Raw genomic sequence first — 14,980 nt, 5'->3', positions numbered from 1 at the left:
AATAAACTGTGCAGGACTCTGTGAATCTGGACTTTGAGGCCAAAGCTTACAAAAGGAAGCACAACTGCCTTCTCAGGTCAGATGCAGAACACAAAAAATACCTGTTGTCCGCCTTCCATCCTTTCCACATCTGGTTTAAGCATTTTCAGGAGACAATCCACACAGGAAAAATCTCAAAACCTATCTTAAGCCTTGAGTCCTAAGCTTAATTAAGGTATCAATGAGCCAGAGGGTTTAACTTTTTCTCTATTTAAACCAGAGCAGGAGTGCCTGGGTAGCTCAGTCAGAAGTGTCCCTTGGTTTTGGCTCAGGTTGTGATCTCAGGGTTGCGAGATCGAGCCCAAGTCAGGTTCCCTGCTCAGCCTCTCCCTCTGCCCCTCCCCACTTATGCACTCTTTAATAAATCGATCTAAAAAAAAAAAAAAAAACAGCAAACCATGAACCTGAAGGTTATTTTGAAGGATTCACTTTACAAAGCAGATGAACTTTTTATCACCACAGCAACAGCTTACTGGTTTAAAAACTAAGAAGATAATCCAACTACAAGATAGCTCTTTTCTCACTTCAGGAATATTTTCCTCAAAATTTTATACTATGTTCCTTTTGAAACACTACAAAGCAAACGTTATTATGGTAACTCAAAATTTGAATAATATTTTCTTTATTTACAAGTTAGAATCAACAGACAAAGACAATCCAGGGGACCAAATGGGGAGATGACTGAAAGCCCCAGGGGCCCCAAATGGAGCAGAAGGAAAAGGGAAAACAGAGTAGAAAAAAAAAGTCAACGTAAAAAAAGAGCTCCCCCTTCTTCCCTCCCCATGGAGGCTGAGGGGACCATGACCCCATACCCCTCAGCCCTACCTAGCTTAAAATAAATTAGAACAAACCACCTCAAAACAGGGCCTTTACAAGTGAACAGGGCAGCTATGGCCTCAGGAAACCCCCTATCAGGGCCTTTGCCCACTCCCACCCTGTACCCCTGCCCCGCCCCAGTCATTTTGAATGGGGGCTCTATGCCCAAGAGGTCACTCTCAATGGGGCTGGGAACTCAATCTTATTTTGTCCATTTAAGTCCCTCCTTCAGTAAATGTCCCTGCGCCCCTCCCCCCTGCAGAGCCAGCTCTCCTACAGTGGGGGGAGGGGGGATGAGATGAGGAAGTGTCACAGAAAGGGGGGGGAAGGGGCAGGGCAGGGTGGTCTAGGGGTCCGGTCCTGCGGAGCCTCCTGCCCCATCTGGCCTGGCCCCTTAGCCTGAGTCTGAATCACTGGTGTCCGAAGAAGAGGACGATGAAGAGGAGGAGCTGGAATCGGAGCTGGAGCTGGAAGCGCTGAGGCGGGACACTGCTACCTGCTGTGCCGACGAGGACTCGGTTTTCTCACTTGCTGCAGAACAAGGTTGCACGTTAGAATCGTACCAATCTCATCTCCATTTGTCAAGGAAAGAGTCGTGAGAGGTGTATGTAATGAGTTTGCAGTAGCTTACAGGGTACTCACCTTTCTTGGGGGGCTTTTTGGTGGAATTGAGCTGCCCGCTAACATCCTGTAACCGCTTTTCTAGTTCCCGCTTCTTTTCCAAAGCCAGTTCCTCCTTTGTCTTTCCCACAGGTTTCTTAATGGCTAGAAAAACAAACACTCCAGCTCTCAGACCGCCACAAGCATAGAGTTTCACTGCACCTTCCTATTTGCCAAGTTCCTTTCTTGACTGCGGAACAGGCACGTCCCGCCCCTGCCCTGGGAGCTGACAATCAGGAGTGCATCAGACATTCCCTATTATTCTTTTCTAAACTGTCCTCAAAACTACTCGAGGATTGCTGGATTCATGAGAAGATCATGTCATACTCACTATAGGGCTTCCGAGGTTTCTTTCGTAGACAGGAGAGGACGTAGCGCTCAAGCTCTCTAAGCGTGGATGGCTTGAGGGTTTCAAAATCAATCTCAATCTCTTCTGGGTTTGAGTCACGCAAAGAAGGCTCTCTGGCCTGGATTATGTGCACAACTCGACCAAGTTTCTCCCCAGGTAATTTGTTGATGTCCAAACTCAACTGCCGCTTTTCATCATAACTCATGGGTCTGCTTTCTTCCTCCTCCTCTGAATCATAGCCTGTAGGCAGGGCAGGTGGGGCTGTCTTCGCAGCCTTTTTGGGCAGTCTACAGGCAAAATTTTGTCCGTTAGGAAAGCATCACTAACCTCTCCCAACGCTTATTAATCTCAATTTCCTGCCAGAGTAATGCTTCAGTTTTCCCCTAAGGCAAATGGGTAAACCAACTGGAGAGGAGATACTACCAACACTCCTCAGGAAAACAGACCTCACATGCTAAGCACTTACCGTTTATTTTGTGCTTTGAGAACTAGACACTGGTATACGGTCATGAGTCCCATCTTTTTGCTCCCTGAAACACTCTAACCCACCCCACCACGGAAAGCAAGACAAACTATAGATTGGTGCAGAGAGAAGGAACAGACAAACTTGGGGACAAATCTGGCTTGCCACTAGTTTCTGTGTAAATAAAGTTTTATTGGAACAGCCCTACCCATGCTTCCATAAGGTCTATAGCTGCTTTCGTACTACCCCCCCCAGAGTTGAGTAACTGACTCTATAGTTATGTTCTCAAAATCAGTGTTTGCGACCCAGCCAACTACAGAAAACGTTTGCTGACCTCTGGTTTAGAGAAAACTTTACAAGGAGTGGGAGAAACTATTCTCCCCCTGGACATTCTAGTAATAGCCAAGTTTGTCTCTGCTTCCTAACCTCTTAGAACTTACTTGGTGCCACTTCCTCCAGAAGGTCCAAAGCCAGGGGGGCCTAGTGTAGCAGTACTGCCACCCCCACTGCCACTTGCTTTCTTGGACTTCTTGGGCTGAGATGGGCGGGGTGCCCGAGGTCCCTTGTCATCTTCATCAACCCCAGCTCGGCCTCGATGCTTCTCTGCCTTCCGTTTCTTCTTTTTCTCTTTTTTTTCTCTCTTCCGCTTTGGCTTGGATATTGGGCCTTGGGACAGGGCAGCCAGTTGTTCATGTACTGCCCGAAGCTGGAGACAAAAGAATCAGATGTATAATGAAAAAAATAAAGTAGAATAAAAAATAAGAGAAAAAAAAATTAGGGCAAAGACAGGGCATGACTTTACAAAATAAACTAAGTGACAAAATACCTGCTCCTGTAGTTCAGCCAATCTATGAGCCCTTTCTTCCTCAGAGTCAGAGCTTTCACTCTCCTCTTCTTCCTCTTCATCCTCCTCGTCTTCTTCCTCTTCTTCCTCAGAAGAGCTCTCACTGCTGCTTTCCTCGCTGGAGGACTCTGAAGAGGATTTGGCCAACCCAGGTGGCAACGCAGTAGAGACTGGTAAAGGCCCTGGTTCCAGTGGTTCATCTGGCATCTTGGCATAACGGAACTCAAATACATCCTAGGAAGAAAGACACCCTCTGAACCATGCTAGTCAATAGTGCCCCGATTACACCCAGCCACCTGGTGGTACAGTCCAGCTCCAATTTACAACTGTGTATACTCGGGAGAGCCTCACAATAAGGCGGTATAGCAAAGGACAAAAATCGCTCTCCCCAGACCCATTTGTTCTTCAAATTCCAACTGTGACACTCACCTGTAGCTTTCGTGCCATGGCCACAACATCGTGGTCTGGGGGATTGTACTTATAGCAGTTGGAGAACATAAGCCGCACATCAGCAGCAAACTCCTGTGCATCCCGGTAATCACGATTCTCCATCTTCCGCTGCAGAAGGAGGCAGCATCAGAAGCTGCACAGGCAGGGAGACGCACCTTTCCCTGCCAACCCCAGACACAGCAAGAATAGCCCTCTCTTGAGAGCACAGTAGGGATGACCTTAAAGATCTATGCCCTGGAGTTCAAGTTTGAAGTCAAAAGAATTTGGGTGGGTTGAAGAAATATCTACGTCTAGAAAAAAAAACCATTTCTAAGTGATAAGGGTGGGTGGCCTCTGACTATCCTTCCAACTCCTTACTCCCTAACCCAATAAGTAGAACTTAAACATACATGAGTAGTATTGCTCTGAAAACAAAACTCACCGTATAGTTTCAAACTCCAAGAAATACATATTCAATTATCAAGTACTTAACCTCCTGTCCCATTACCATTTCGTAAAAATAAAATACCAAGAATCAAGACTGCCGTGTGCCCATAAAAAGTGACTGATCCGTTTTATTGAACCCAAAGTTCCAATCACTGCCTGAGCATCCCATCTGCCCCATGCAGTGGGTACCTTGACAGTGCTGAGGTCCATGGGGTGCTTAATGATGTCATGGTAGTCATGCAGGCCAAGAGCAGAAGCGTCCACTGGTTTATAAAAAGGCCAGGCATAGGCAGCATGCTTCTTAGAGAGCAACTCTTTCAAAATGCCATTGCAATGTTTTAACTGTTCTGACAACTTTCCTTTCTTGGAGCTCTGGTGTTGTTGCTGAGAGTCAGGCAAGTCTTTGCGTGGGGGCTTGATGGGGCGGCCACTCTCTCTACGCATAGGAGGAAGACGTGCTGCCTTGGGCTCAAGACTCCCAGGGGGGCTAGCTGGGGAACCGGGAGCCAGGATGGCCGTAGGGGTAGGTGTGGTAGTATCTGCTTTCCGCTTTACGCCTTTTTTCTGCAGAGAAAAACAAGATGCGAGCCTTTTAGGGTCCACCTCATCCAAGACCTTGCCCTTCCTGCTGCCCAAAAGAAATCCACAGATCCGTACCTTCGTAAGAGGCTGGGCTGGGGGAGCTGCAGACACAGCAAGGAGCGGGGGTCCAGCAGAGTGTAAGGACTTGAGAAGGGGAGAAGAGATGACTGACGGGTGGGGAATGTTGAGGACAGTGGTAGGTATCTCAGGTGGTGGAGTATACAGGGCTGTGTGAGACACAGAAGAAACTGCAGGCACCTGATGGGCACTGGTGATGCTGCCCTGGAGTGCTGGAAAAAAGGAAAGGAAAAAAAAAAATTAGTTCTACTATCTTCCCCATCTTGTCTCCATTAGGAAAACTACCGCTCTTCCTACCTGCCAATTTGGCCCCCTTCTTGTGGCTATTCTTAGGGATGGTCACCACAAGCTCTTGTTCCTCTTGTGGCATTGATGCCACTTTCTGTAGGAAGATCTTTTCCAACGTTTGTGCCATCAGGACAATATCATCAGTGGGCTACAGAAAACACAAACAAGAAGATTCAAACGCCAGTTAATGGAAGACAAACCATTTTTCTGAGGAATTCCTACCCCAAGCATCACCACAGCCCCTCAGACAACTTTGTCATCAAGAACTGAATATTACCTATACTAGGCCACTTATTTCCATGTCCTACCCTACTGTCCCTCAAAATGCAGTAGAGAAAAAAGTTCAAAAGTAAGGGAATGAGACTGTCAAGGAGAATACATTCTGCTCTACTCAGGCCTCTAGAGAGTTCTCTTGAGAAACAGGGCCACCATCCCCAAGTATGTAAATGTTCTACTTAAATAACCTTTAACTCCAGATCTCTGAAGCCACATCACTGTGTATCCTTTGGAGCTCAGATTTTGTGGATCCTACCCACTTTGAGAACACCTTCAAACATCATACCAACAAAATATCTAGCAGTAACAGAAGCACAGTTTTCCTCCATCTACTAATGAACACCCATTAAAAAAAACTCACCTTGTTGTAGATATAACAATTGGTAAACATAGTGTTGAAATCCTGCATACACTCTGAGGCAGCCCAGTAATAGTTGTTCTCAAGTCTCCTCTTAATAGTACCCATGTCCATAGGCTGTTTTATAATCTTGTGATAATCCTAAAGAAATAAATGCTAGGATCAGAGCCACTAAAAAATAAATGCCAGTTTTCCTAAACTACTGACCCCAGCAAACACACACACATACACACCCCCTACGCATCAGAGTATGTAGTCCCCTACACTGCGGCCCCAGTTAAACTAAGGACAGAAAAAAAAATGGAATGGGATTCTTAACACCCGTTAGGAGGCCCCTAGTGCCTTTCTCTAACCACCCACCTCCCACCCACTCTGAATATTTCCCATCCTGTGACATTACCTCTGGGATTGGCTATCCATGGGCTGCATGAGGGAGAGGAAGAAGCTAAGAATTTTGGCCACCGTGGTCCTCTCCCAACCTGGGGTGGGAATCTGTAAAATGGAGCCAGGGCACAAAAGTTAAGGAAGGACACATGGAGGGCACAATGAGAAATGCCAAGATAGCAAGCGGTTGGATCAATAATCACAAAGGACCAAGAATCCAGACACCTGGTGGCTATCTGCCCTATAGGGGAGGGATGGGAAGTCCCTAGGGGCCGCAGCACCTATACTTAAGCAGCCCACCTCCACTCACACGCTTTCTTTTCCATTCCCAATACCTCCCCACTCCAATATCCCTACTCACCGGCAGACCCAGTTTGACGGCATCCACAGGCTGCCTGAAGGGCCACGCAAACTGATGTTTCCACAGAGCCTTCATCACCACCTTGTGCAGGTATTGCAGCTGGTTGGTAACCCGTCCTGGCTTTTTGGGATTGGACACCTCCGGGGGTGGTGGGTTGGCAGGGGTCAGTTGTAAAGCTGGCACTGAAGCCATTGTGGGGCTCTCAAATCCCTCATACAACAGAGAGGGCTTTCGAATCCTTTTCCCTGGCGCTGCTGCCTCTGGGCCCAGCCCCAGTAACCCTGCATTCCCCTCCCCAGGGAGCCTGTGAAATGGGAAACATAATTAGATGTGATAATTTCATGAAAATCAGTACTGCCACTCACACTACATACCCAATAAATCCAGACTTGGAAGTCAGTAAGAGATAATCAAGCTTGTAAGTCAACCAGTATCCAATCTGTGCAGCTTTGTTCTTGCGCCCCCCCCCCCACTTTTTGTTTCCCTATTTTTAGTACACCTATCCAGATCCCACCTTCCAGACTCTAATAAGCTCTATCATCTGTAGTTCCCTTTAAAAAAAAATACAAAGTCCCAAGATGGTTTCTCATTAAGCATAGCATAGAATCTAAGAACCACAAGCTTCACAGGATAGGACTTAAGCAAAATGGGTGGAGCAGAGAAGCTCAAACCCCAAGCTTCTTCCTCACTAGGGGCTAGATGGTTGCCATGGTGGTTGAGCCTTGAGGGAAGCCAGTGAAAAGAGGAAGGGAACAAAATAAGGGAGCAAATTTCATAGAATGCTGATGAGACACCTAAAAATCCAACTGGGCACAAGAAAACACAACTCCATCCTCCCCACAAGCTCTGCTTAATTTAAAGCAGAGAATGAATCAGAAATCTAACGGAAAACCTTACCAACTTAAAAAAAATTTTTAAACAAGGGGGCATTTGTCTGACTTCACAGCTGGAACAACCCAGATGCCAAACCCCAGAAATTAATCGAATTCGTCTCCTTCCTCCAAAGGACTCAAAAATAAAGCTGCCCCAGTCCCCAGTCAAGGTCAGCAAGTTCCAGCCGAATAGTGACAGACCACCCCCGACCCCGCCAAAAAAATATTAACGGCTCCCACTCTAGCACCAGACTCTTGTTCAAATCAATGGCCAAAACTGGCTCAAACTTCTATTCTCTCTGGTACTCCTCAGGACCAGGTGTTTCCAGGGCCTAAGACTACAGACACTACACGGAAATCTCATTGTTTACATCCGCAGAGCTGGACTAAAAATCCTTAGCTCCACCCTCCTGCCCAGAATGAAACTCTCAAAGGTATCAAAAACCACCCTCCAAACAAAACGCACGCAAAGCCAACACAAAACTGATTCTGTCATTGAAAAACAAGCAAAGATTTAACGACCTAGGCTGGACACACGAACCCACAGGCTAAAAGTAATCCGTCTACCCTACTCTGGGAATCTCCGTAGCGAGTCTGAGGCTCCTCTATCACCATGGCAACACTCTAAGGTGCTAGATGTGGCCACGAAACACCCTAAAAGACCCATGACAGACCGCTGCTAGAGACACCAGACCCACCACCCACAGGACCGGCTACCCACTCAATGTCGTCTTTTCCCATTACACTCCGCCGCCAACCCAGCTCTGTCCGACTAGATTTAAGACTGGACCACGGCGGGAAAAGTAACGCATAAACTGACAACCTGTACTCCCTCCATACGCAGTATCTGGCCCTCTACCACCGTTCTAAAACCGTCACCCAACCCCCTCCGCGAGCCCCCGAGAGCCAACAGTCGCGCCGCGAAACAGCAATGCGCCCGAGTCGGTTCTGTCCTCCCTCGGAACCCGACGCCCCACATCCCCGTGCCATAGCCCCCAACGTCTCCTTCCCACACGCGGATCGCGGGGACGTACTTGCTGTGGGGAGTCACGTTTTGCAGCATCTTGACCACGGGGAACCGGCGCTGCCCTCAGCCGCGGAAAGTCCGGGTGGCCTCGGTCCCCCTTACCTTCCGGTCCAGCATAACCCGGGGAGTCGGGGAGGGATGGAGGGCCGCTGCCCTTGGCCCTCCAGGCGACAACACCCCCGCCGGGCCGGCACGAAAGCAATCTTCTCCGCGGCTTCTCGGAGAGCTCCCAGCAGCTTGGCGCGCTCCGCGGGAGGCGGACAGCGAGAAAATGGCGGCGGCCTCAGCAGAGGCGGGCGAGCGAGGGGGGACGGACTCCTCAAACACTAGGACGGCCCCCAATCCCGGACACCGTCGTCAATACTGCCCGCTGTTGATCTGCAAGGATCCCCTCTTCCTGCTGGGACTGCCCGCAGCGGACGAGGTCCCGTTTCGATCTCGGATGGAGGCGGATGAACACGCAAAGTGGTTTAGGGAGCCGCCGCCTCCATCTTTGAAATCCTCTTGAGGGCGGAGTAGAGGGGGTTGACAGACTCCGACAATTGGGCGGGGCCCGAAAAAGGGGAGCGTCGGGGGCTTCTATGGGGTCTGTACTGTCCGCCGGGACCGGTCATAGGCCGAGACGAAGGCCATTTCCAAACGGATGGACGTGGATTGCAATGGCGGTCCCCGACGACTCGAAGGCTATCAGTAGGCAGAATCCTCCAGCTCGTTCTAGAGGTTGCTCCACTCCAGCGCGAAATGGCGCCGCCGAGCCCCGCGCCAGCCCTTTATATATAGGCAGGGAGGCGGAGCCTCGCCGCTCATGCGCGCCACCGTGCTCGAGATTTCCCCCACCCCCTCCGCGCGCGCACTCTCGCTCACGCGCGTGAAGAAGCAGAGTCGAAAGGGGAGGAACAGCTCTCCGCGGGAGCGTTTTCTATTGGTTGGCTGGAGCGATGACGTCATAAGCTTCATTTCCAAGATGTCAGTCACTAGGCAGAAGAGTGCCGCATAGACCCATAGGGAACCGGCAACCCGCCACATCTCTGAGCCAATTGGCTGCGCTGTGGTTCGGCGACTCCAGGGAAAGAGGTTGGCATGGGTGCAGCACCCTCTCCCCGCCTCCCCTTCCAACAAAGTCTTCCCAGACGTCCAAAACCGGTGCGACCGGCGACTGCCAAGCTCGGGCAGGTCGTGCCATTCGTAGCTCCTCCATCGGCCACACCGACAGGACAGGAGGGGGCCGCGTGGGCGTAGCCGGCCTGGGCCCGCCAGGGTGTGGCCGCAGGACGCCTGGCGGGTTGTTGTTCTCGGCAGAGAGGCCGCTGCAGTGAAGAATCTGAAATGAGGAAGAAGACGCCATCTCAGAAGCCGCGGCCTGCTACTCTAGCAGATAACTAAGGGCTCTCGAACGTAGCCATGGAGGGATCTAACGTTCCCATACTCCACAATCAAAAATACAGGCTTGCCGCAGTCTTAAAATCCTCCCCGTCTTTCCCCAGGTCAAATAATCGGAAGACAAAGGCAAAACTCAGAATCAGTGCGCTCCCAAAGGCTTACCAACAAGACAAACCAAACCTAGGATACGTTCCCAAAACTTGCGCCCAAACACCTCTGCAATCCCTCCCTGCTCATACCTTCAGTTACCCATAAAGTATCTGCCTGGTCGACAAAATCCCGGCAGCCCTAAAGTGGGAGCAAAATCTCCACAAACATACCCATATTCTCTATAAAATGAAACCCACCTCCTCCCCAAACTTCATTCCGGTGTCTGGCTCAGAGCGGAAAAAACAAGTCCTGCGAGGGGCGAATCAGGGTGAACACCCTCCTCCTCCTGGCAAGCTCAGACCTTTCCCCAAGCTCCTGGCCCTCCCCCATCCCGAGGGCAGGCCCGAAACCCCCTCTTGGGGTCCCTCCGCCACGGGGGCGACAGGGTCCCCCCACCCCCCCACCAAGGTCCGGAGTCCTCCCCACGGAGCGGCTGGTCCATCGGTCAGCGCCAGGGAGGAGGGCGAGCGGAGGAGGCGGCGGCTGCAGCTCACACTAGCCCTCCCCCTCCTTCTCTCCCCTTCTCCCCTCCCCCCGGGCCGTCCGCCTCCGAGGAGGGGCAGGAGCCATTTTGGGAGCTCAGTCTCGCCCCCTCCCCCAACCTACTCACTAAGTCTTCCCCACGATCTTGCTACCTGACACTAGGGTTAGACTATGTATGAGTAAAGACACAGAATACAAGGCCAGGATCTCTCAAGCCATCTCTGAGCCCACGCCCCACCCCGCCCCTCGTCCCCTGATGCGGGAGTGAAAGAATTATCCCCAACCTGGGCTTTAGCGGGAAGTCTCCCTTTCCATCTCCCCTTCTCTGGACACCAAGACAGAAAACAGACTGCATATCTGAGAAAAGAAATTAATGTACATCAACGAACGTAAGAGCCCCCCCCCCCCCCCGAAAGGCTCGTGAGGGCCTAGGTCCTTGCGCTCCAACCACCTCACCCTCCCTCCTTTCGTAGTAATTCTTGAGCCCTAACCTCGGTTACTGCGTCTAAAATGGCCGCCAATCTCACGTCTTCTCGACCACCCGAGTCGGGCAAACCCTGCGGGGGGAAGTGCACACCGGGAAGAAAGCCTCTTCCCCTGTTACTACCGCCCTCCCCCACGCAGGGATCAGGCTTCGGCCCCAAAAGTGCATGCGGGCTGGCGCGGGTGGCTGCAGCAGGGCTGGCAATGACACAGCAACTTTGCTGAGGCCTTTTCCCCTCCCCCCATCCCCTCCCCCTAGTGGCCCAGCCTCCTAAATCTGGAGTTCTCCGCTCGAGGCCTCGCAAGGTTGCAGAGGCCCATTAGGGGGCCGGCCAGGAAGAAAAATTTAGGAGGTCGCGAAAACGCTGGGTCTTCGAAAGCGAAAGGGCAGCCAGACCTTACTCTGGCTTACTTTCCTGCATTCCGGAAAATCACTACTCCCTACTCCCTCCCAAACCTCCCTTCCCCCATGAGTCACAGGGGAAGCTAACAGCTAGTCAGGAATTTGGAAAAATAACTCTTCCCTCCTTTCCGTTCCCTCCCCCGCAGTACACAAGGAGAGAACTGTTCAGGAATGGGGGAGGGGATGAAGAAGGCAAAAGACGCCACCCTGGAGAAACCCGAAACCCTGTGAGCTGTGAAATCATTCCAGATCCTAAGCCTCACTCCCTCCTGTCTCAGACCACGCTTTCTACAGCCCTCCCAGCACCCACCTTGGGCTTGGTTTCTGCTCCCAAGCGAACCCCAAGCTTTCAGCCTGTAAGCCCTCCCCAGCCTGGGGTAACACATGCTAAGACCCCCACCGAGGCAATGAAGGTTTGTACAGAAGGCTCCACAGGCCGTGTCCACGTGAATGCACACAAATTCGATAAGCGATTCGAAGCGTAACCTCCAGCATGCCATGTGATGACTGCGAGCTTCCTACCGCTGACACAAAAGCACAGAAATGCTCCTTCCAGAGTCTCTGGGGAGAAAGGGAGTGGGCGCCCGGGAACAATCTCAGTTCACAATCTGGGTTGCCCACTCACATCCAGGAGTAGGAAATACAGACACCACTCCCACTCCTCAGCCCACTGGGTCACCCCTCCCTCCGGCCGCCAAAAGGAAACCTCACCTGGCTCCGGACTCCTCTACCCCCAGGGGACGAATGGAATGGGGGCACACACCGCCCCCACGCCCCTTTGCCCTCCAATTGGTATGGAGGCATGAGGTTGGCCATTCCCCTCCCCCATCTGAGGGGCCCTCTCCCGCTCGCCCCCCCTCCACGCTCCCATTGGCTGTAAACTGTTTGAAGGACAAACCCTCCCACCCTCAGGTTCTTCTCTGAACCCCAAGAATTTCGCCCCTCCCCGGACTCCCCACCATTGCTTAAGCATTTAAATGACTAGCAACATCCCCGCCCCCCCAAGGGCCCCTTCTCACCTGGAACCTGGAATCTTCCGGGGGGGAGCCAACGTTCCCCTCGGCTTGGTGCGGGGGGAGGGGGGAAGAGGATATTATCCGGGGTGTCACCCCCCCGGGAAACTGAAGCTGTGTTGGGGGAGGGGGCGTAACCCCCAGCCCCTCCCTTCCCGAGCGAGCTGGGGGGGTGGTGAGATCGTCGGGGCCGCGCCGCCACGTCAGCAACACCCAGATTGGCTGACCCGGGTCACGTGGCAGCCGCCCCCTCCCCCCCCCCCACGAGGACCAGTTTTCCAAAGGTTTCTGGGGGTCGTGCAAGCGGCCAAGGAGGCCGCACGGTCCTGGCCTATCTCCAGAGACCCAAGGCGCTTTAATTCCGCTGCTTCTCCATAACCCCGGCTTCCTATCCCGCTGTCGTCGACCCTGTCCCCCCCACTAGCCTCTCCGTACGGGTTCAGCATGGCTGCCGCTGCCCGAGAACGTGCACTGCGCAAGCGCAAGGGTGCGATCAGTTGGGGGAGGGGAAAGGAGCGCCGGAGCCCGCGGGGAGAGCAGCAGAGCGCATGCGTCTGCAGGCACCGCCGCTCTCTCGCTAGTCCTGGGAGCGCGCGCGGTGGGTAGGGACGGAAGCGGGCGCGGCGCGCAGATCTCTTGCCTTAGCGGCCCCTCCTTTAGTACCAGCCGCCGTGCCGGGCGTCCCGGGGCGGCTTGGTTTGGTTCCTTTTACTCAGGTGTAGAGTGCCGCTTAGTTCGTCCTGGACGGAGTCCGGCGGAAACGCGCCCCACCAAGTTGTTGGCAGTAAAGGAGCGTGGGGCCTGGACCCGGGGATGTGAGGGCTTGCAGGGTGGGGTCCTTCCCCGGGCCTAATATAGTTCGACCAGGGGAAAGGGAGTTTACATCCTTGGTGCCTCCCGCGGGAAATGAGCTGCGGACTGTCGATGTGGGCGTTTTGTTCGGCATCTTTGTCTTAGGCAGCTTTACAGCCTCGTATTTCTCCTGAACCTACGTAGACTTCGTCGCTTCACTGAGGCCTCTCAGCCTCGACTCCTTGCCTTCCACAAAACTTACCTTCCTTCTGATCACTTTCACTTTTTACTGAACTCATGCTCTACCATTTCAGTAAAAACTCCTACTTTTTCCTAAGGCTTTGCCCTCTATTCTCTCAATGTTGAATAAATCCCATAAAAACCTAAGCATATTATGGTGATTCTTTCGCCACCTAAAGCAAACCTTTTACTTGTTTATAGCCAGTAATCTCTCCCTTGACCCTCAGTTATGGGTTCAAATCTTCACTCTAGTCCGTAACCCCTATTCCCCACCAATAGAACAGAAGAGCCAACCTGCGGGAGAACTCGCGATTTTTCATCTCTCTCCTATGAACTGGGCCTTGTCTGTAATCCTTCAGTACTGTACCAGAAGTCCTCTCTTCGGTTTAAGGAAATTCCTTTTCTTTAGACCTGGTCAACCTTATCTCTTACTCTAAAGCTATCCTCCATTTCGTTCCAATTGGCATTTTTAACTTCTTTCCTCTACTGGTTTGCCAGCCTCAAAAAAAAAGGAAAGAAAACCTTACCAATAACTGTCCACTTGTAGACTCTTTATTTACCTCTGAGCTACCCTGTACAGTCAAGACCTGAAAATACCTGAATTTTCCTCTCTCAGCCCCATTCCCACTCTTCAGCCCACTTCTTCCATTATTGGAAACTGTTCTGGCAGATGTCACCAAGGACCTCCTAATTGGCAAAGTCAGGATGCACTTTTCAGTTCTCACCTTACTTGACCTCTGAAACATTGGATATTTGATCCCACTTCCTGAAATTCTCTACACCCATGATTTTTGTGGCCAGTCTCACCTGTTTCTTTTCTTACTTGTCCAACTGTTCCTCTCTAGTCTCCTTCATGGACTCTTCTTTAGCCTCTTCCGATAGGTTGATGTTTGCCAGGGTTTTGCCTCAGTTTGCTTCTAGTTCTGTTCATCTTCTCTAAGTAATCTCACCCAATGGCTCCAAGCCTCTCAAATGTGTATCTTTACAGAGAGTTCAGAAGACTCTCCTGAGCTAAACTTGCTACTAAATATTACTGCTTGGATAACCCTTAGACACTTGAACAAGTTCAAAATTGATGCAATCTGTGCAAGCTAGATCTGCTTCTGTATTAACCTGGCTAATTGCAGCTATTCAGTTATAAAGCCTGGAATCTGGGAGCCCAATCTCAATTTCTTCCCCCCCCAACATTATATCCACAAGACTTACCATTTTGCCTCTCAAGTATTTACTGAATCACATTCTGTCACAGCTTCCTAACTCATTTCCCTATCTCTAAAGCTGTCCTGTCCAATACAGTGGCCACTAGGCACATGTTGCTATTTAAATTAATACTAAATTCCTCAGTTCCTCAGTTGCACTAGTCACATTTCAAGTACTCATTAGCCACATGTGGCTAGGGGCTATCATAATGGACAGCAGGAATGATAGAACATTTCCATTATTGCAGAAAGTTCTATTGAACAGTACTGCTTTAGATTTTCTTCTCTGCCTCTGCCACAATAGTGCCAGGAGTGAGCTTTCCAAAATACAGCTCTGGCCATATGCTACTGTTTAAACCCTGTATTAATTCCTCATTGCCTGTGTGATAAAGTCCAAATACCTATGCTTACCAGAAAGTCCTGTCTGATTCACCAGTTTTGTGTCTAGCCACTTCCCCTTGGGCCCTATACTCCAGCCATAATGAACTGTTCCCCAGACAGACCATTTTGGTTTATGCCTCTGTATTTTACACATACTGTTCTTTTACTTGGAATAAGCTTTTC

General features: G+C 51.1%; 1 protein-coding gene across 7 annotated transcripts; it reads right to left on the bottom strand.

Annotated features, from left to right (window-relative positions):
* Window positions 1-644: 644 nt before the first annotated feature.
* On the bottom strand, window positions 645-12,563 carry BRD2 (bromodomain containing 2). 7 transcript variants are annotated; one of them, XM_081827972.1, is made up of 15 exons: window positions 12,192-12,563; window positions 11,573-11,733; window positions 10,571-10,643; window positions 8,281-9,594; window positions 6,375-6,678; window positions 5,633-5,770; window positions 5,005-5,143; window positions 4,705-4,919; window positions 4,237-4,611; window positions 3,601-3,729; window positions 3,154-3,405; window positions 2,768-3,033; window positions 1,847-2,151; window positions 1,498-1,620; window positions 645-1,386 (listed from the first exon to the last, which is right to left on the bottom strand). In XM_081827972.1, the coding sequence occupies exons 4-15, from the start codon at window positions 8,307-8,309 to the stop codon at window positions 1,250-1,252; spliced, it is 2,412 nt and encodes an 803-aa protein (XP_081684098.1). In that variant the 5' UTR covers window positions 8,310-9,594; window positions 10,571-10,643; window positions 11,573-11,733; window positions 12,192-12,563; the 3' UTR covers window positions 645-1,249. The 7 variants fall into 7 exon arrangements, with proteins under 7 accessions (XP_081684098.1, XP_030877425.2, XP_006750353.2 ...); XM_031021565.2 differs by lacking the exons at window positions 11,573-11,733; window positions 12,192-12,563 and adding an exon at window positions 10,778-10,953; XM_006750290.3 differs by lacking the exons at window positions 10,571-10,643; window positions 11,573-11,733.
* Between the last annotated feature and the right edge of the window lie 2,417 nt (window positions 12,564-14,980).

This window comes from Leptonychotes weddellii, chromosome 8 (genome assembly GCF_054177405.1).
Source record: "Leptonychotes weddellii isolate Sample4059 chromosome 8, ASM5417740v2, whole genome shotgun sequence".
Classification (NCBI taxonomy): Eukaryota; Metazoa; Chordata; class Mammalia; order Carnivora; family Phocidae; genus Leptonychotes; species Leptonychotes weddellii.
Note: the sequence above shows the minus strand (reverse complement) of the source record. Positions and strands in the feature narration are given on the sequence as shown.

Coding starts and splice junctions, on each gene's coding strand:
- BRD2 (XM_081827972.1), bottom strand. CDS start 8,309: ATGCTGCAAAACGTGACTCCCCACAGCAA. Junction 3,034..3,153: donor TGGCTGAACTACAGGAGCAG/GTATTTTGTCAC, acceptor TTTTGTCTCCAG/CTTCGGGCAGTACATGAACA. Junction 2,152..2,767: donor TCTGGAGGAAGTGGCACCAA/GTAAGTTCTAAG, acceptor TTTTGCCTGTAG/ACTGCCCAAAAAGGCTGCGA.